Source organism: Pristiophorus japonicus, chromosome 3 (genome assembly GCF_044704955.1).
Source record: "Pristiophorus japonicus isolate sPriJap1 chromosome 3, sPriJap1.hap1, whole genome shotgun sequence".
Taxonomy (NCBI): domain Eukaryota; kingdom Metazoa; phylum Chordata; class Chondrichthyes; family Pristiophoridae; genus Pristiophorus; species Pristiophorus japonicus.
In genome coordinates this window covers 237,384,996-237,406,951 of record NC_091979.1, presented here as the reverse complement: position 1 = coordinate 237,406,951, position 21,956 = coordinate 237,384,996, and the positions used below count along the sequence as shown (strand labels likewise).

The following is a 21,956-nucleotide window of genomic DNA, read 5'->3' as shown; positions in this document are numbered from 1 at the left end:
AATTGTTGAGCGCCCATGAGAGATTGACTCGTTCCTGTATCCAGCTCTATGTTGACAGATATCCCGTTGAGAAGGACCCTCATCATTATAGGAGGCGTCCTGTCGTAGGAGCAGCGGCCATTGATCGTGTTGACCCGCTGTACATCAGTGCTCGGGTACTGTCCCCACCGTCTTCTGATCCGCTTTCCGACCCATCCAATTCGTATACCAGCTGAGCTGCCGTTTTTTTGCACATGCGGGCCAAATGCCCTGTATATTCACAGTTCCTGCAAACAGCCTGCTGAAATCGACATACCCTTGACGAGTGCCCACCCCCACACCTCCAGCACAGACTGCTTGCAAAGAATGAGCTGCGTGTGGCTGATCTCTCTTGAGCTTCTCTCAGTTTGTAGTTGATTGCTCGCATTGTGGGTTGATGAGGTGTGAACGGCCATTCCTGTGGCCCTTGATGGCTTCTGTTGCCACTGCCTGCTGTCGAAAGCCTGTTCTGCCGGTTTTGTCTGTGTGTGGGGGTAGCAGCTTGTTTAGTGCTGTGAACTCCTTGTTCCATTATTTCGTTAGTTGTCGTACCTGCATTGTGAATCAACCTCGTTTCTTCTTCCCCTACCAAGAATGTCTGTGCAACCAGTGCTGCTGCCTCTAAGGTCAGGTTCTTGGTCTCTATGAGCTTTCGGAATATGCCTGCGTGGCCTATTCCTTCAATGAAAAAGTCTCTCAGCATTTCTCTCCTCAGTTCATTGGAGAACTCACATAAACTAGCCAACCTCCGAAGTTCCGCCACGAAGTCGGGTATGCTCTGGCCCACACAGCGTCTGTAGTTGTAGAACCTGTGTCTGGCCATGTGTAGACTGCTCGCTGGCTTCAGGTGGTCTCTTACCAGTGTGCTCAATTCTTCAAACGACTTGCTTGCTGGTTTCTCAGGTGCCAACAGATCCTTCATTAAAGCGTATGTTTTCGAGCCACAGCTGGTCAAGAGATGGGCTCTTCTCTTGTCTGCCGTATCGTCGCCTAACCAGTCTTTGGTTACAAAGCTTTGCTGAAGCCTTTCTATAAAGTCCTCCCAATTGTTTCCCGCATTGTACTTTTCATCTGATCCGTTGTTCGCCATTCTGTGGATTCTGTAATCCCGTAACCTGTCGCCACTGTAAAGTCCTGTCCCCTCAGTACAGATTCACACGAGGCATGTAGTGAAGTCAAGGTCACTCTGGACCTGCATCTTTATTTCACAGCTCAGGAATGCTGCACTTGCCTGAGACCTGTCCTTATATCCCTGTCTCCTGCAAGTGCACCCCTGGTGGTAAGGTATGCTGGTGGCTACAGGTCATATCTTATTACAGTCATGTATAGCATGTTAGGATACAGTTATATATAATAATGTAAGATACATGACAGGGGGAAATGGATGTATGTAGCCATGGACACACATGGATCACACCCAGAACCCACTCAACCCCCACTGCAACCTCAAACCGTCCACTGCTGACCATTTCCCAATGTTGTGTCAATAAGGAATAAGGACTTGGGAGTCTACAGGGAGAGAGCCATTTCCAAGCACAGACAAGGTGCAAGGGCTCTGGACACTCAAGTTGAGGGCCAGAGCACACAGTGCAAAGGCCAGTGGCACAAGACTTAGGGGGGAGTGATGTTGTGTATGTATAAAATAAGTATATACACTGTACACTCAATGTACAGTTACATAAGACCACTGAATGTATCTTCACACTGTATACACTATGCCTGTACCACCAGAGGGTGCAACTGATGGAGATCTAGTGGTCACCTGTACACTACAGGTAACTAGGTATAAAAGGGAGCTCGCCTTACTGTACCCTCATTCTGCAGCTGCAATAAATGGTCTAAGGTCACAACAGTTCAAGTACAATACCTTACCTCGTGGAATCATTACTAGAGTGCTTACAGACACAATAAAAACCTTTCATGATTTTAAAGACCACTGTTAGGTCACCCCTCAGCCTTCTCTTTTCAAGACAAAAGAGACCCAGCCTGTTCATTCTTTCCTGATAGATGTCTTCAATCTTTCCTTTCAGCAAATGTGCAGAGATGAACAACAAAACCCTCCAGTGTTTTTTGTGTATTCACGTCTCTCACATGACAGAATGTATGAATGCTGCTCATCCGTGTCTTTGTTACCAGTAGACTCGACTATTCCAATGCACTCCTGGCTGACCTCCCATCTTCCACCTTCCATAAACTTCAGCTCATCCAAAATTCGGCTGACCTATGTCCTAACTCGCACCGAATCTCGCTCACCCATTGACCCGTGTGCTCACTGCCCCGTGTCCTAACTCGCACCGAGTCCCGTTCACCCATCACCCCCTGTGCTCACTGCCCCGTGTCCTAACTCGCACCAAGTCCCGCTCATCCATCACCCCCTGTGCTCACTGCCCCGTGTCCTAACTCGCACCGAGTCCCGCTCACCCATAACCCACTGTGCTCGCTGCCCCTGTGTCCTAACTCGCACCGAGTCCCGCTCACCCATCACCCACTGTGCTCACTGACCTACATTGACTCCCGGTTAAGCAACACCTCAATTTTAAAATTCTCATCCTTGTTTTCAAATCTCTCCTTGGCCCTCGCTCCTCCCTATCTCTGTAATCTCCTTCAGCCCAAACCACCCCCCCACCCCCACCCCCGAGATTTCTGCACTCCTCCAATTCTGGCCTCTTGCGCATACCCTGATTTTAATCACTCCGGCATTGGTGGCCGTGCTTTCAGCTGCTGAGGCCCCAAGCTCTGGAATTCCCACCCTAAATCTCTCCTCCCTATTTCTCTCCTCCTTGAAGACGCTCCTTAAAACCTAACTTGTCATCTGCCTTAATATCTTCTTATGTGGCTCAGTGTCAAATCGTGTTTGATAATAGTTCCTGTGAGGCGCCTCGGGACATTTTACTACATTAAAGGTGCTATATAAATACAAGTTGTTGTTGTTAATCCTGTCTGGAGGTGAAATGCATTGAAAGCACTCTCAAGGACTACTCTGCTCACAATGACCACTTATTGGGCTCAAGTTTCGTCCTGAGTTGCTCCTATTTTTTTGGATCAACTAGTTTAGAATGGAGTACCTTAGAAATTGCAATTCTCGGCATTTAGTTTGCTCCAATTCTAGTGAGTTAGAATAGTTACATTTTATATTTTTTCAAAAGGGGGCATATCCAGCCACTTACACCTGTTTTGCAAGTTCAGGCAGCGAAAACTTACTTCAAACTAACTTAGAATGGAGTAAGTGTCGATTTTTGTACGCTCAGAAAAACCTTGCCTACACTTTAGAAATTAAGTGAAGGAAGCGAGAGATTGGGGGGGGCGGGAGGAAGGGAAGTTAGAGTGAAGTTAGGGGATTTTACAAGTATTAAACACTTCACTTTTACAAATAAAGAGCCATCATCAATAATAAATGATAAATAAATCAACAAATCAATAAATCAACCAATAAATCAATCAAAAAAATAATTCATAAATAAATTTTTTTTTAAATTATAAAAAATCAATCAATAATTTAAAAATTAATAGTTTCTACTCACCTACTGCAGCACCAGGAGCCCTCCAACAGCCTGCTGGGATGGGGCCCCCCTAGCAGATGCCGGACCGCCGTCCAGGACTTCAGGCAGGCCCCGCCACCGACAAGGACACCACTTTGGGCGGGCCCCGCCCCAGCAGATGACGGACTGACGACCAGGACCTTGGGCGGGCCCCGCTGACGAGGACGCCACTTCGGGTGGGCCCCGCCCCCAGCGAGATGCCGGGTGGGCGGGGCAGAGAGTGGACATCATCATCATCAAAGGCAGTCCCTCGGAATCGAGGAAGACTTGCTTCCACTCTTAAAATGAGTCCTTAGGTGGCTGAACAGTCCAATATGAGAGCCACAGTCCCTGTCACAGGTGGGACACATAGTCGTTGAAGGAAGGGGAGGGTGGGACAGGTTTGCCGCACGCTCTTTCCGCTGCCTGCGCTTGATTTCTGCATGCTCTCGGCGATGAGACTCGAGGTGCTCAGCACCCTCCCGGATGCACTTCCTCCACTTAGGGCGGTCTTTGGCCAGGGACTCCCAGGTGTCAGTGGAGATGTTGCACTTTATCAGGGAGGCTTTGCGGGTATCCTTGTAACGTTTCCTCTGCCCACCTTTGGCTCGTTTGCCGTGAAGGAGTTCCGAGTAGAGCGCTTGCTTTGGGAGTCTCGTGTCTGGCATGCGGACAATGTGGCCCGCCCAACGGAGCTGATCAAGTGTGGTCAGTGCTTCGATGCTGGGGATGTTGGCCTGAGCGAGGACACTGACGTTGGTACATCTGTCCTCCCAGGGGATTTGTAGGATCTTGTGGAGACATCATTGGTGGTATATCCTTCCTTAGAGCCTTGTGTATAGTTTCAACCCATGTCCCCATTAACTGGCGTATATTTCAAGCTGTCGATACTAACAGATCTTGGTGTCAGATTTAGGATTCATCAACGGGGCTGGTTTGCACAAGAATTAGGAGCAGGAGTTATCCACATGGCCCATCGAACCATTCAATAAGATCATAGCTGAACTTTTATTTCAACTTTCACGAACTATCCCTTGATTTCCCAGGGATCAATCTGGCTGGAAGGGTTTCTACTGGTGTCCCAGAAGTGATCTGATTACAGAGACAATGATGCTCTGGGCAGTCGACGTCGATTCCACCCTCGATGATACCACTTGTCCCACATCTGCTTGGCTTGTTAATGTGCTTAATGGACCCTTACTGAGCTGTACCGAGTTGTCCTTTAAATACTCTTTGCATGGGAAGTATCCTGGATGAAATGAAAAGCCCACATGGAATCTATTAAAGAGGCAGGCACTCTCTGTTCAATGTACTTACTCCCCCCGCACCCCCCACCCCCCACCACCCTCCCCAACCCATGTCCCCTTCCCACTTGAGCTATCTCTTACAAAGAAATAATCCCACTATTAGTTTGAAAACAAAAAGAAATTTAATAGATGAAAGGGTCTGCATCTCGAAAAGACGCAAATCAAACCAAAACTGCTTGCCCATAATATGGATTGTAATAAAGAGGAAAATGGCCATTTCAACCGTCCTATAAAAGGTAATTATTTAATGAAATACATACAACGTTATTTCAAGTGCAATCAGGTCTGTATAAACCATATCCCAATACAACCCGAATCCAAAGTTTGGAATTCCAAAGTATTAAAATCACTTCCCATTTCCACTAAGGAAATGGAATTCCTCATTCAGCCTGTAGCACTTAAAGGATAATAACGTTGGTCAGACAGATTCGGTGATGCTTCACGCACTCAACATTTGGCGATTCACTGTCCCACACCACCTACTGATGATTTGCGCCAATATTTTGTACCAGTCCCAGACCGTCCAACAGTTTCCTATTTTATATAAGCATTTTCTGTTTAGATTCAGCTCCAGAACCTAACTATAGATTGGCATTGGGTTAGTGTAGCCAAGATACCCAAAGCACAAGTGGCATAACCCCAAACCTAATTGGTGAGTGGCATCTGGGGTCTGAGGTTGCATGATCTTCAGCACAAGTTCATCATGACTGCGTAATTCAGAATGCCAAAGGGGCAAATATATCAGGACTGTGCAAAAGAAAAGGAGGAAAAAAAAGAATTGCATTTCTATAGCGCCTTGAAACGTACATAATTCTTACAGAGCTTGACAGGGTTGATGCAGGGAGGATGTTTCCCTCTGGCTGGCGAGTCTAGAACCAGGGGTCACAGTCTCAGAATAAGGGGTCGGCCATTTAGGACTGAGATGAGGAGAAATTTCTTCACTCAGAGGGTGGTGAATCTTTGGAATTCTCTACCCCAGAGGGCTGTGGAGGCTCAGTCGTTGAGTATATTCAAGGCTAAGATAGAGAGATTTTTGAATATTAAGGGAATCAAGAGATATGGGAACAGTGGAGTTGAGGTGGAAGATCAGTCATGATCTCATTGAATGGCGGAGCAGGCTCAAGGGGCCGAATGGCCGACTCCTGCTCCTAATTCTTATGTTCTTATGTTCATGGCCTCAGGACATCTCAAAGCTCTTTACAGCCAATTAAGTACTGTTTTTTAAAAAATATAATCACGGTTGTAATGTGGGAAACGCGGCAGCCAATTTGCACACAACAAGCTCCCACAAACAGCAATGTGATAATGGCCAGGTAATCTGTTTTTAGTGATGTTGATTGAGGGATAAATATTAGCTCTCCTGCTCCAGCACGTGCTGCTCCCTGGAGTGGTATGCTGCCACGCTGCTCCTTCCGCTCCCCGGCCCGCTCCGACGGCGCTCGCAGGCCGGGGGCCGCTCAGCTAGTGAAGGCAGTGAAGAGGGACATCACCAAGATCCAGGTCTGTGATTGGAGCGTGGGCAGGTACAGCAGGATCGGCGAGGTCGGGGTGAAGGAGCGGCGAGAGAATGTAGAGGGATGTGATCGGGGCCCAGAAGAGGCGTGAGTTCGGGGCCCAGAAGAGGCGAGGGCCCAGGGGCAGCACGGACCAGCCCACACTGCGATATGTGTGCACACTAGGTCCGTGCAACAGAGCAGGTCTCCAGTCGTCTTGGTTAATCCTTGCCACTGGACCAAGACCTAGCTCTGTCAAGCACACGTTAAAAAAATCCACACATAGGCATCTTCCACCCTTCAACATGTAGGTTCAGGACATGGAATATTGGGTCCTTCATTTATACACCTGTGAACTTTTTGACGTGGAAGCAAATCATCCTCGATTCGGGGGACTGCCTATGATGATGATGAAAAATAATCCAGGACACAGAGGATAACTCCCCTGTTCATCTTTCAAATTGTGCCATGGGACCTTTTACACCCACCTGAGAGGGCAGACGGGGCCTCGGTTTAATGTCTCATCTGAAAGATGACACCTCCGACAGTGCAGCGCTCCCTCAGCACTGCCCCTCCGACAGTGCAGCACTCCCTCAGCACCGCACTGGGAGTGTCAGCCGGGATTTTGTGCTCAAATTTCTGAAGTGGGATTTGAACCCACGACCTTCTGACTCAGAGGTGAGGGTGCTACCCACAGGTGACACTGTAACCCAGGATCCAAGTGGCTAAGCGCATCAGGACCTAACCCACAAGCTCAGCGAACGAGTGAGTTGTGTCATCCAATTGCCACAATATGAATAATTTTCAATTGACCGCCTCTTCACAACTCATTTATCCTTCACCACCAGTTTGTAATGGTTCCAGCCTTGCCCGTCTACGGAAATAGATAGAAATGAAGCACTAAATGCAACCTCTCTCTCTCGGAAAAAAAAATGTGAGTATTTGTATAGCATCACCATCATCATAGGCGGTTCCTCGAACAAGGATGACTTGCTTCCACATGAGTTCACAGATGTTTCAATGAAGGACCCAATGTTCCAGTCCTGAACTCCAATCGAGGGGGTGGAAGATACCTGTGTGTGGATTTTTTTAACGAGTGGTGACCGTTGTACACCAGCCACCACACGGGCTTGACAGAGCTAGGCCTTTATCCAGTGGCAGGGGTTGAACCAGGACAACTGGAGACCTTCTCTGCTGTACGGACCTAGTGCGCACATATCGCAGTATGGGCTGGCCTGTGCTGTCCCTGGGCCCTCGGCTCTTCTGGGCCCCGTATCCTCATCTGTTGCACCTCCGCCACAATCTTTCACCGCTCCTCCGCCATAAACATTCATCGCATCTCGCCACAAACACTCGCCACTCATCCGCCCCGGCCTTCCCACTCCTCTGTACCTGGGCCCTGCCGATGTTCCTGCCCACGCTCCAAAACGGCGACCAGGGTTTTGATGACGTCACCCAGTCGCCCATCTCAAAATCGTCCCATACTTGGAGCAGCGCGGACTGGAGGTTGGAGTGATACACCGCTCCAGCTCGTTTATAGCCCGACCTGCGGAGCTGTTCTCTCACAGGTCGGGAGGCCACGATGTATTTGTATAAATGCAATGGTATGAAACATCCTAATCAAAACGTTACATTTCTTGGCAAATCTTTATCAGAATTTAATTGTATTACATCCCTCATTAATCTCTTAAATGCCAGAAGGTCCCATTAGTTTAAATACCTGTGACATAATATCTCATTATTAGTACTTAAAACATGCCACTAATTTCTGGCAGACAGCCAAAGCTGGGATAAGAAACCACAAAGGAAGAGAGAGAGAGAGAGAGTTAGACTCAGCTTCTAAAATCCCTCGGAGAGGCAACCCTTTCATCAATGCACTGCTATTTAAATCGCTGGTCTCAGTGGCTCCCACAAACTTACTGCTGGCTTGGGTCTGTTTTACCATACAATGTAGGAGTATCCAAGCTTTTTGTCCGCAGTTGTGATGTGCAAATAGAACATAAGAAACAGGAGCAGGAGGATGCCATTCGGCCCCTCGAGCCTGCTCCACCATTCATCATCATCATCCTTGGAATCGAGGAAGACTTGCTTCCACTCTTAAAATGAGTCCCAACATGGCTGAACAGTCCAATACGAGAACCACAGTCCCTGTCACAGGTGGGACAGATAGCTGTTGAGGGTAAAGGTGGGTGGGACAGGTTTGCCGCACGTTCTTTCCGCTGCCTGCGCTTGATTTCTGCACGCTCTCGGCGATGAGACTCAAGGTGCTCAGCGCCCTCCCGGATGCACTTCCTTCACTTAGGGTGGTCTTTGGCCAGGGACTCCCAGGTGTCAGTGGGGATGTTGCCTTTTATCAGGGAGGCTTTGAAGGTGTCCCTGTAATGTTTCCTCTGCCCACCCTTAGATTGTTTGCTGTAAAGGAGTTCAGAGTAGAGTGCTTGCTTTGGGAGTCTCGTGTCTGGCATGCGAATGATGTGGCCTGCCCAGTGGAGCTGATCAAGTGTGGTCAGTGCTGGGGATGTTGGCCTGGTCGAGGATGCTAACGTCGATGCGTCTGTCCTCCATGGGGATTTGTAGGATGTTACGGAGGCATCGTTGGTGGTATTTCTCCAGTGACTTGAGGTGTCTACTGTATAGTCAATAAGATCATTGGCAGATCTTCTACCTCGACTCCACGTTCCTGCACTATCCCCATATCCCTTGAGTCCTTTAGTGTCAGCTGTGGCTCAATAGCACTCTCGCCTCGGAGTCCGATGGTAGTGGGCTCAAGTACCCACTCACAGGGACTAGAGCACAAAAAACCTGAGGGAGTGCTGCACTGTCGGAGGCGCCGTCTTTCGGATGAGATGTTAAACCGAGGCCCCGTCTGCTCTCTCAGGTTTACGTCTCAGGTTCACGACCACCGGACATCTCAAAGCACTTCACAGCCAATGAAATACTTTTTGGGGTGTAGTCACTGTTGTAATGTGGGAAACGCGGCAGCCGATGTGTGCACAGCAAGCTCCCACAAACAGCAATGTGATAATGACCAGATCATGTTTTTCTGTTATGTTGATTGAGGGATGAATATTGGCCCCAGGACACCTGGGATAACGCCCCTGTTCTTCTTCGAAATAGTGCCGTAGGATCTTTTCTGTCCACCTGAGAGAGCAGTCGGGGCCTTGGTTTACCGTCTCATCCAAAAGACGGCACCTCCTCTGATATTACTAGAATAGAAATCTGGAGATCATGGGTTCAATTCCCACTGTGGCAGGTTGAGAATTCAGTTTAAAGTCGGTGTTATTCTGCGCTGGTTTGGCCCATTTCAGGCGACTCACAAGTTGGAAATCAATGTCTGGTGTCATTAAAAGTGACCATTAAGCTGTCGGATTGTCATAAAAACCCAACTGGTTCATTAATGTCCTTTAGGAAAGGCCGTCCTTCCCTGGTCTGGGCTTATATGTGACTCCAGTCCCACAGCAACATGGTTGACTCTTAACTGCCCTCTGACATGTCGGGGCGAAGGAACGGCGAGATTGTAGAGGGATGTGATCGGGGCCCAGGAGAGGCGTGAGTTCGGGGCCCAGAAGAGTCGAGGGCCTTGAGGCAGCACAGACCAGCCCATACTGAGATATGTGTGCGCACTAGGCCCGTGCAGCAGAGCTGGTCTCCAGTCGTCTTGTTTAATCCTTACCACTGGACCAAGACCTCGCTCTGTCAAGCCCTTGTGGTGGCTGATGTGCCACGGCCACCACACGTTAACAAAATCCACGCACAGGCATCTTTCACCCTTCAACATGTATTTCGGGACCTGGAATATTAGGTTGGTCCTTCATTGAAACACCTGTGAACTTTTTGACATGGAAGCAAGTCATCCTCGATTCAAGGGACCACCTAGGATGATGATGAAGTGTCTCAACAAGGCACTCGGTTGTATCAAATGGTATCGGCGGTTTAAGAAGGCTCACCACCAGATTCTCAGGGCAACTAAGGATGGGCAATAAATGCTGGCCTTTGCTGGGCTGCAAATGCAGGGATAGAAGCAGCAATGATATCTTGGCTACCACAGTCTACTGGAACAGTTAGTCTGTAGGGCTACGAGTGGCACCCCACTGGCTAGTCAACCTTCAATTCATAGAACATAGAAATTTACAGCGTAGAAGGCGGCCATTTCGGCCCATCGTGTCCACGCCGGCCGACAAAGAGCCGCATAGCCCTCGGTCAGCAGCCCTGAAGGTTACACATAAACCTATGAACAATGAACAATGGCAGAAAGGAAAGAGCACCCGGCCCAACCAATCCGCCCCACACAACTGCAACACCCTTTACACTAAAACATTCTACACTCCACCCCAACAGGAGCCATGTGATCTCCTGGGAGAGGCAAAAACCAGATAAAAACCTAGGCCAATTTAGGGAGAAAAAATCTGGGAACATTTCTCTCCGACCCATCCAGGCGATCGAAACTAGTCCAGGAGATCACCCTGGCCGTATTCGATTCCCTGCAGTACTTACCATTATATCTGCGCCGGCCAACAAAAGGTCATCCAGTCTAATCCCAATTACCAGCTCTAGGTCCATAACCCTGCTGGTTACTGCACTTTAAGTGCCCATCCCAACCATCTCTTAAAAGTGATGAGGGTTTCTGCATCCAGCACTCTTCCAGGCAGCGATTCTTTATACATGTGGGCCTAGAGACAACAGCAAGATTCCCTCCAACTGCGCGTGGGCCTGAAGGCACCTGCAGGAACCAGCCCGATACAATGCCCATGGTGTACTGCATGTGGACCCCATCCTCACTAACTCTCGCCTGCGACACTTGCCAAAGCGGCTGCAAGACTCATTCAATGAATTTCCTCTGTCAGACTTATATTAACAAAACAGAAAACAGACCGTTTGCTTTAGAATTATCCAACAGATTAATAATAATTTGAAATAATTAGTATATAGCCCGGAATCTGTGTTGTTTAATAAAATATTTCCAAACTGTAGTAAAAAAAAACACACAACTCTTGCAACAAGACATCTGGGTTCTGCGGATTGAAGGTGAATAGCAAGAAACTTGCATTCAGAAGCACATCTCATGTCATCATCAGAGGCAGTCCCTTGAATCAGGTGTTTCAATGAAGAATCACAAGACTGAATAAAACCCCAGCCAGTTGGATTCGGGGAATCCACAATGAGGCAGGTGGTTGTGAGCCTGGTGGATGAACTGGTAATGTGTAGTGTTAATAAACCAACTAGTTCTTAATAGCAAGGTATTGCTAAGAATTCTTACACCAAGAACCCATGAAGCAAATACATTACACAGATGCTTAAGAGGGCAGAATTAGAGGAGTGCAGACATCCCCGGGGTTGAGGGGGGGGGGGGGGGGGGGCGGGAGCGGAGGTTGTGGTGCTGGAGGACATTACAGAGATAGGGAGGGGAGAGGGCCATGGAAGGATTTACAAACAAGGGTGAGAATTTTGAAATCAAGGTGTTGCTAAACCGGGAGCCAGTGTAGGTCAGCGAGCACAGGGGGTGATGGGTGAGCGGGACTTGGTGCGAGTTAGGGCACGGGCAGCCGACCAATTATGAAGTGTGGGGGTGGTTTGAGCCGGGAGGACGTGTGATGGAATCTCTAGGAACACACCCAACCAGAGCTAGCAATCCTACTAGAATGGGGAAAAAAAAACTTCGGGTTCCTACTCCCACTCTTCAAGCTTGGCTTCACTATATTTTGACTTGCCTCCGCTTCTCGTTTACTCTTTTTGACCTTGCTGGCATTTTGTTCCATGGTCTCGGTGCAAACATAGCACAAAGTTAGCAGCAATCCTAGAACAGTGGCTGCCCAGTGAACGAGTGCGTATTTGTGTTCTTAGGAGAAACACATCCTGGATCTTTCTCTCAGCAACACATATTTTTCAGGCTAAGCAGCGCACGGGAGCTGTGTGCAGAGATGTCCACAACTCACAGAACAACACTGATGGGGGCTTCATGGAAGCAAGGTTGCAAGTATAAGACAGTCACGAATAAATCCAATAACCAATTCAGGATCAACGTCCTTACCCAGAGTGGTTGGACTGTAGAACTCGCTACCACCGGGAGTAGCTGAGGCATTTAAGGGGAAGCAAGATAGGTATGTGAGGGAGAAGGCAACATAAGAAATAGGAGCATTAGCAGGCAATATGGCCCCTTGAGCCTGCTCCACCACTTAATACGATCATGGCTGATCCGATCATGGACTCAGGTCCACTTCCCTGCCCGCTCCCCATAACCCCTTATTGGTTAAGAAACTGTCTATCTCTGTCTTAAATATATTCAATGACCCAACATCCACAGCTCCCACCGATTTACAACCCTCTGAGAGAAGAAATTCCTCCTTATCTCAGTTTTAAATGGGCAGCCCCTTATTCTAAGATTATGCCCTCTAGTTCTAGTCTCCCCCATCAGTGGAAATATCCTCTCTGTATCCACCTCGTCAAGCCCCCTCATAATCTTATACGTTTCGATAAGATCACCTCTCATTCTTCTGAATGCCAGTGAGTAGAGGCCCAACCTACTTAACCTTTCCTCATAAGTCAACCCCCTCATCGCCGGAATCAACCTAGTGAACCTTCTCTGAACTGCCTCCAAAGCAAGTATATCCTTTCTTAGAGAGTTATGGTGATAGGGTGAGATGTGGAAAGGTGGGAGGAGGCTCGTGTGGAGCATAAACTCCGGCACGTACCACTTGGGACGAACAGCCCGTTTCTATACGGTGCTTTCTGTGCAAGACATTAGTAAGAGGAAAGAAAACATAAAAGTACATACAGAAGAAATCTTGCAATCTGGGCAGAGGGTCTTTGTGCTAAAGCAGTATCATTAACTGCTGTGATCGATAGACGTGAGGTGGCTACTACTTCCTCGTTGTAAGAAATGGTGAATTGGAAGAAATAACTTGAGACCAAAAAGTCTCTTCAGATTGGTGTTAGAATTGAAGATTCATTCCACGGTGCAATAGCTAAAGCTGCTTGAACAGTGAACACAAAGCACTGATAACGGGCAGCTCCAAACATCTGAGGGCCAAGATTGGCCTGTCTGACTCCAATCTTAGAGGGTAAATACAAAAAGGAGGGTTTCACCCAAGAGTTGTGACAAAGAACTCGATATGCCATAGGTTAAATGGCCCTGCCCAATATCCTACACCAGGCCCACCCCTAAAAAGAGAATAAAAGACCCAGAAGGCGTTTCAGGGCAGACGGTGAAGATAAGAACTATTCGTGCCACCAGCCGTCTGTCCGATCGGGACTATTACCAGCTACTTGTCATGGTCGTATGTCGATCCTGATTGTGTGTTATGTTTGACTATATTTGAACTATGGCTCCCTTAATATCATAACACCCAAGACCCTTTGGGTATCTGTGTGTGACCTGTGGTCTTAAATCTTACAGAAGATCGAGAAGAGAGTTGGCGCGATGATGCAGCCGTGCTTGAATGCAGTACGGATGTGAATTGGGTCTGTGGTGGATCCGTTGTCAGGATCACGGCTTGTATGTCGTCATGGAGCAGGCGGAGGATGGCGACAAACTTTTGTGGGCAGCCGAAACGGAGGACACTCCATATTCCCAAAGCAAGTGCTCTACTCGGAACTCCTACACGGCAAGCGAGCCACAGGTGGGCAGAGGAAACGCTTCAAGGACACCCTCAAAGCCTCCTAGATAAAGTGCAACATCCCCACCTGAGAGTCCCTGGCTCAAGACTGTCCTAAGTGGAGGAAGAGCATCCGGGAGGGCGCTGAGCACCTCGAGACTCGTCGCCAAGAGCACGTAGAAAACAAACGCAGGCAGCGGAAGGAGGGGCGGTAAACCAGTCCCACCCACCCTTTCCTTCAACCACTATCTGTTCCATGTGTGACAGAGACAGTAATTCCCGTATTGGACTGTTCAGTCACCTGAGAACTCACTTTTAGAGTGGAAGCAAGTCTTCCTCAATTTTGAGGGACTGCCTATGATGATGATATGATGGTGATAAATCTTATGAGGAAAGGTTGAGTAAGTTGGGCCTCTACTCATTGGAGTTCAGGAGAATGAGAGGTGATCTTATCGAAACGTATAAGATTATGAGGGGGGCTTGACAAAGTGGATGCAGAGGGGATGTTTTCACTGATAGGAGAGACTATAACTAGGTTTCATAATCTTATAATAAAGGGCCGCCCATTTAAAACTGAGATGAGGAGAAATTTCTTCTCTCAGAGGGTTGTAAATCTATGGAATTCGCTGCCTCAGAGAGCTGTGGAGGCTGGGTCATTGAATATATTTAAGACAGAGATAGACAGTTTCTTATCCCCTTATCGGTTAAGGAGTTATGGGGAGCGGGCAGAGAAGTGGACCTGAGTCCATGATTGGATCAGCCATGATCGTATTGAATGGCGGAGCAAGCTCGAGGGGCCGGATGGCCTACTCCTGCTCCTATTTCTTCTGTTCTTTCACCGTGTCCATTTCTTTATGGCCGGTCTTCTCTCTTCCTGCAGCGCTGCATTCTCCTGCACAATGCGTGATAGACGGCAACAACTGGAAGCTGTGGCAGAAGTGCACTGTGCATTAATCGGGAAGCTCCAACGATCAAAAGCTTGATGTTTCTGCTTTTAAAAAAAAAAACGAATCCTCTCCCTTCCCAGTGAAGTGAACCAAAAAAAATCCGTGGACTGTGCATAGGTTAACGACTTCCATCTTAAAAAATATTGGGCCAGAAATCCCGGCCTCCCCGGATCCGTACGAAGTTTCTATGGACCTGGGAAGGCATCGGAAAAGCCAGTTTTCAGAGCGCAATGTGCATACGCTAAAAACCGGCTTTTCCGATCTGTCAAGCTGGAGCTCGACAGATCCTCTGCATCTCAGGAGCGAGGACATCTGCAAGGGCAAGACTGCGGTATTTACCCATATCTTACCCAGAAAATGTCCTCAAAACTCTTGCGCCTGATAAAAACAGGCACATAGCCTACTTTTACAGCAAGTTTTAAAACACACAAAAATATTTTAAAATAGTTATGAAAACATATTTTATTGTTTAAAAACCTTCCTCACTACAGTATGTTTATTTTAAGGCATAATTTAAAAACTTATAAAAAAAATTATATTTTCCCAATTTTTACAAAGACATTAATAACTTTAATTTAAATGAATCTTAAATATGTAGTGTATATTTTCTATTTTTTATTAGTGTTTTGGGGAGGGGGTTTCTCATTCATAATAATGGGAACTCCAACTTACGTGCTGCGACGCGCAGGGAGAGGAGGCCTGTGGATCAGGAACTTGAGCGGGCACAGCAGCTTCAGGTAGGTGCGCATTTTTTCTCCAAAATCTAGTCGAATGCCCGCAGGAAGGAGAAAGCAGGATTTCTGGGCCAGTGTGTCAGAATAACCTTTACCGAACACCAATTGTGATTTAAATTTTTTTTTAACTATAATTAATGATCTGACACCCCCCACCCCTACAAAAAAAACACCAACACACCGTGTCAAGTCAGATCTTGTGGTGCTCTTCAGATATTTTTCTGCAGCGTGCCATTTTTATTGAGAAAATATCAGACTTACATCGCAGATATCAAGTGGAATGCAAAGCATAAAATACAATTTTAAGAAACGTGTTTTTATGAATATTCAGAGAGTTATACCAGCTCTTTAAATAGTGTTCTACACTGCACTCTATACAAAAAAAAACGCAAAGATCTAATCCCACAATATATACAGTAGAAGGCAGCATTTAGAGGTGAGGATATATATATATTTTATATATTATATTATATGACACACAAATATTGGTTCCAGAAACACAGTTGCTCTCATAGCCGGACTGCAGCCCAAATCCCTTAGCGCAGGTGGGCCCATTGCACAGGCACAAGTACCTCTCCAGTGTCCGTCACTCTGATACAGTACATTTCATTTAAAACGTAAAAATAAAATTTACATTTAAAAAGAGGGAACAGAAAGAATGCCTTGTCCTATTTGCTCAAACTGTAGTGGCACTGAGCACACACAAACACAGTCTCCCGCTGGGCGTCTGGTGCTGCAAAAGAGAGACAGACATTTTAATACAATAGAACTCTGCAGCCAACATTTTCTTTGCTGGGCAAAGTGGTGAATTTTGCTGCTTCCTCACCCGCCCCCATTCAGCTGTGAGGGTGGAAAGGTTGGATGGTAAATCCCAGTCAACACCATCCATGAGGAAATCAAGGGATATGGGAATAGTGCAGGGAGTGGAGTTGAGGCTAAGATCAGATCAGCCATGATCTTGCTGAATGGCGGAGCAGGCTCGAGGGGCCGAATGGCCAACTCCTGCTCCTATTTCTTACATTCTTATGTTATGAGGAAACCTTATCCCCAGGAGGTTGACTACTTCCCCTCCAATCAGGATGGATGGAGTATTGGTCCAAATTTCTTTTTTTTTGTTCCTGGGATGTGGGCGTCGATGCCAAGGCCAGCATTTATTGCCCATCCCTAATTGCCCCTTGAGAAGGTGGTGGTGAGCTGCCTTCTTGAACCGCTGCAGTCCGTGTGGTGAAGGTGCTCCCACAGTGCTGTTAGGGAGAGAGTCCCAGGATTGTGACCCAGCGACAATGAAGGAACGGCCGATATATTTCCAAGTCAGGATGGTGTGTGACTTGGAGGGAAACTTGGAGGTGGTGGTGTTTCCATGCGCCTGTTGCCTGCCTAGGTGGCAGAGGCCGCGGGTTTGGGAGGTGCTGCCAAAGAAGGCTTGGCGAGTTGCTGCAGTGCATCTTGTAGATGGTTCACACTGCAGCCACGGTGCACCGGTGGTGGAGGGAGTGAATGTTGAAGGTGGTGGATGGGGTGCTGATCAACCGGGCTGCTTTGTCCTGGATGGTGTTGAGTTTCTTGAGTGTTGTTGGAACTGCACCCATCCAGGCAAGTGGAGAGTATTCCATCACACTCCTGACTTGTGCCTTGTAGATGGTGGAAAGGCTTTTGGGAGTCAGGAGGTGAGACACTCTCCACAGAATACCCAGCCTCTGACCTGTTCTTGTTGCCACAGTATTTATTGTAAGGCAACCCGTCTGACGTCCCAAGTGAGAAGCAGGGAACCCTGCACGCTGAAGAAAAACAGGGGGCTCTGGGTTCGAATCCAACCCAATTGGATGGATTAGAAGTTACTTCTGGGGGAATCTGACAAGACACAAGGTTGGGCAGTCTCAATGGAGTAGGTGGGCATGGAACCCAAAATTGGTCCTTATTCAACAGTCATTGGCAATGTCGTTCAGGGAAGCCTAGGATGGTGTAATGTGTGCATCTGAGTGTATGCTCGCAGGTTTGTAGAGTTGTTGAGTTGGGAGTGGCTTAGCCAGTCACGTGATGTTCACAAGACTCAATAAAACCCCAGCCAGTTGGGTTCAGGGGATCCACAATGGGACAGGTGGTTGTGAGCCTGGTGGATGAATCAGTAATGTGTATAGTGTGATTGTTAAACCTTTGCTAATAAACCAACTAGTTCTTAATAGCAATGTGTTGCTATAAATTCTTAAGCACAGAACCTATGAAGCAAATACATTATAGATGGGAAACACAAACTACTGCAGTAGGGGTTCTGAAGTCCATTGTTGAGGCTAAAAAGCAAAGGGAGTATTGATCTGCATAGATGCCAACACTGGGAGCCTGAAATGGAAAGTGCTGCAATCCCCAGCATTTGCATCTCATTCTGATGAACGTAAAATGTCGGGAATTTTAAAAACATTTTATTTTCAAAACCGCAGTCTGAACCAGGTGTTGACCTTTGTATAGCTGCAGCTATACAAATCCCTGGTTAGACCACACCGGGAGTACTGTGTACAGTTCTGGGTTACATATCCTTAGGAAGGATATATTGGCCTTGGAAGGAGTGCAACGTATTTATTAGAATAATACCTGGACTCCAAGGGTTAAAGTACAAGGCAAGGTTACAAAAACTAGGGTTGTAATTCTGTAATTTAGAAGATTAAGGAATGATTTGGTCAAAGTTTACAAAATATTAATGGTAAATGATGGAGAGAAACTATTTCCGCTGGATGGGGAAGTCTAGGCCGAGGGGCACAGCCTAAAAATTAGAAGCAGGCCTTTCAAGAGTGAAGTTAGGAAACACCTCTACCCGCAAAGGATGGTAGAAGTTTGGAACTCTCTTCTGCAAACGGCAATTGTTGCTGGGTCAATTGTTGATTTTAAATCTGTTGATTGATAGATTTCTGTTAACCAAAGGTATTCAGGGATAGTGAGTTAGGTCACAGATCAGCCAGGATCTCACTGAATGGCGGAATGGGCTCGAGGGGCTGAATGGCCTCCTTCTGTTCTTAAGTTACTAAGCAGGGGTGAGGGGGCTGCGGGATTCCATCTGAATTGGAAGCTTAGCAGTGAGGTGCTCGAACTACTGAGCTGCTGGCCCACTCCTATAGTGTATTTGCTTCATGGGTTCTGTGCTTAAGAAATCACAGTGACACATTCGCTGTAAAGAACAAGATGGTTTATTAGCAAAAGTTTAATAGTCAAACTGAACCTCACCAGTTCATCCATCAGGTTCACAACTGCACGCCCAATCGTGGAGAACCTAAACCCAATGAACTGGGGTTTTATTGAGTCTTGTGATCATGTGACTGGCTCAGCCACTCTCAGTGCAACAGCTCCACAAGCCTATGAGCATGCTCACAGGTGCATACATTAGAACTCCCAATGTACACGAATGATTCAGTTGGCACTTGTGGTAGAGTACTAGGAGGATAGACGCACCATTGTCAGTGTCCTCACTTAGGCCAATATCCCCAGCACTGACCACACTCGACCAGCTCCATTGGGCAGGCCACATCATCCGCATGCCTGACACGAGACTCCCAAAGCAAGCAATCTACTCAGAACTCCTACACGGCAAGCGAGCCCCAGGTGGGCAGAGGAAACATTTCAAGGACACCCTCAAAGCCTCCTTGATAAAATGCAACATCCCTGACACCTTGGAATCCCTGGCCCAAGACCGCCCAAAGTGGAGGAAGAGCATCCGGGAGGGCGCTGAGCACCTCTAGTTTCGTCACCAAAAGCATGCAGAAAGCAAGCGCAGGCAGCGGAAGGAGCGTGCGGCAAACCAGACTCCCCACCCACCCTTTCCTTCAACTACTGTCTGCCCCACCTGTGACAGAGACTGTAATTCCCGTATTGGACTGTTCAGTCATCTGAGAACTCACTTTTAGAGTGGAAGCAAGTCTTCCTCGATTTCGAGGGACTGCCTATGATGATGATGATGGATATATTTTTTGCAAATATTTACTGGCAATAGACGAAACAAACCAAACAGACGTAGCGCATATATATGTACAAAACATTTGATTCAGCAAAGAAACTAAGCCAAAATTCATCAAAGATTAGCTCCACAGATGCATGTTTTTTTGCTCTCCATTTTCTCTACTCTTCTCAAGGTGGTGACACATACTGGGATCAGTTCCATCGGCAGTGGTCCCACTCTTTCGGCCGACAGACTCTTTGACATGGAACACAAGAACATAAGAAATAGGAGCAGGAGTTGGCCATTCGGCCCCTCGAGCCTGCTCCACCATTCAATAAGATCATGGCTGATCTGATCTCGGCCTCAACTTCACTTCCCCGCCCGCTCCCCATAACCTTTGACTCCCTTATCGTTCAAAAATCTGTCTATCTTCACCTTTAAATATATTCTATGACCCAGCCTCCACAGCTCTCTGGGGCAGAATTCCAAAGATTCACGACTCTGAGAAGAAATTCCTCCTCATCTCTGTTTTAAATGGGCGACCCCTTATTCTGAAATTATGCCCCCTAGTTCTAGATTCCCCCAAGGAGGGGAAACATCCTCTCTGCATCCACCCTGTCAAGCCCCCTCAGAATCCTATATGTTTCAATAAAATCACCTAAACTCCAGTGAGTACAGGTCCAACCTGCTCAATCATGGAGAGGGGCGAGAAGGGTATCATGCCAAGCCCAACCATGTCCAGACAAAAGAGCGTCACTAGATTATCAACCAGGAGCTGCCTTTTCCCCAATCGAGCCCTGAGGCACAGAGACTGGTCATGGCATACGTATCTGTCACCTCCATAACTGAGAGCAGCAAACCCAGGACAGGCTGGGGGGGGGTCACACCTGGGACTTTCAAATCTTCATTGAAAAAAAACCCACCAAAAGACACAAAAGGTGCATGAGTCAAGGGGAATAGCAAGAGTAATAGTTACCAGTTGCTCCCATTGACGACTTGGGAACTTTGAATGAACAGCATCTGGAGCAATAGCTGTTCCCACAGTTGCTGCAGTTACGCTAGGCATGGAGAGAAAGAAGAATTGTGATGAAAGGAGCAGATACTGGACACAAACCGAGTATACAAGCAGTATTAACCACCAATACGTACAACATCGTTAATGACCGATAATTGATCTATGCACTGCATTAATTACTGATCTGATCCATAAGCAGCACACTAACTACCGATACCCAGTCTGTACACAGCACTAACTATCGATACCCAGTCTGTACACAGTACTAACTCAGTCTATATAAAACTCTAATTGGTAAATGGTCTATATATCGTGCTAAGCATCAATATCAGATCTATACACAGCATTAATAACCAATAACTGGTCAGCGTGTTCACAGTGCTAACCACCAACCCTGATTTATTCACAGTATCATCTACTGATTCCCAATCTATACTAAACATTAACTACTTACAACGGATATGGAGTCCATACACAAATTAACCAATCATCAATAACATGATATTATTACCAAAACCAAGTAAACAAACATGATAGTTAGCGCTGGCGCAGTGGGCAGTACTCTCGCCACTGAGTCAAAAGGTTGTGGGTTCAAATCCCACTCCAGGGACTTGAACACAAAAAAAAAAATCTAGGTTGACATCCAGTGCAGTGCACTGTCGGAGGTGCCACCTTTCAGATGAGACGTTAAACCGAGGCCCCATCTGCTCTCTCAGGTGGACGTAAAAGATCCAGTGGCACTATTTCGAAGAAGAGCAGGAGAGTTATCCCCAGTGTCCTGGTACCAATATTAATCCCTCAATCAACATAACAAAAACCAGATAATCTGGTCATTATCAAATGGCTGTTTGTGGGAACTTGCTATGCGCAAATTGGCTCCCTCAGCACTGCACTGGGAATGTCCGCCTGGATTTTTGTGCTCAAGTCCCTGGAGTGGGAATTCGAACCCACAACCTTCTGACTCAGAGGCGAGAGTGCTGCCCACTGAGCCACAGCTGACACAGCTGTCTAACTGTTCCCCCCTCTTTTTTTTAAAAAGAGATAGGCATTATGTTTATTGACTTAACAAAGGAATGCAATACTTTAACAAAAATACTCACTCGCTTCTTCAGGACTGAGAACGTGGCATTGCAGCTGTTACAGTTTCCTGAAATGAAGAGGGGGGGGGGGGGGAAGAAAACAAAGTGTAATAAAAACATAGATTAAAAAGCACAGCTATTAAAACAAAGCTTCTTCCACACTAACTCCGCATTCCTCGTCTGTTATTGCACCCTTGATTGCCACAGCATGCTCTGGAACCATCATTAAATATTAATTCACCAGAAATGCAGTTGACACAGTCGCTGTCTCGCAACGATCCTCCGTTTGGGAGATCATTGCTGAAGCTGCAATTATAGAAAAATCGCAGGG

The 21,956-nt window shown here is 47.1% G+C and overlaps 1 protein-coding gene across 1 annotated transcript in view; it reads right to left on the bottom strand.

The window, feature by feature from the left end:
- Nucleotides 1-15,817: 15,817 nt before the first annotated feature.
- Nucleotides 15,818-21,956, bottom strand: part of LOC139260187 (protrudin-like) — a 187,511-nt gene continuing 181,372 nt past the window's right edge. Inside the window, exons 8-10 of the mRNA XM_070876452.1 lie at nucleotides 21,647-21,693; nucleotides 20,508-20,589; nucleotides 15,818-16,342 (exon numbers count right to left, since the gene is read on the bottom strand). Of these exons, the coding sequence (XP_070732553.1) occupies nucleotides 16,278-16,342; nucleotides 20,508-20,589; nucleotides 21,647-21,693 (194 nt within the window). The 3' untranslated portion in view covers nucleotides 15,818-16,277. The remainder of the gene's footprint in view (nucleotides 16,343-20,507; nucleotides 20,590-21,646; nucleotides 21,694-21,956) is intronic.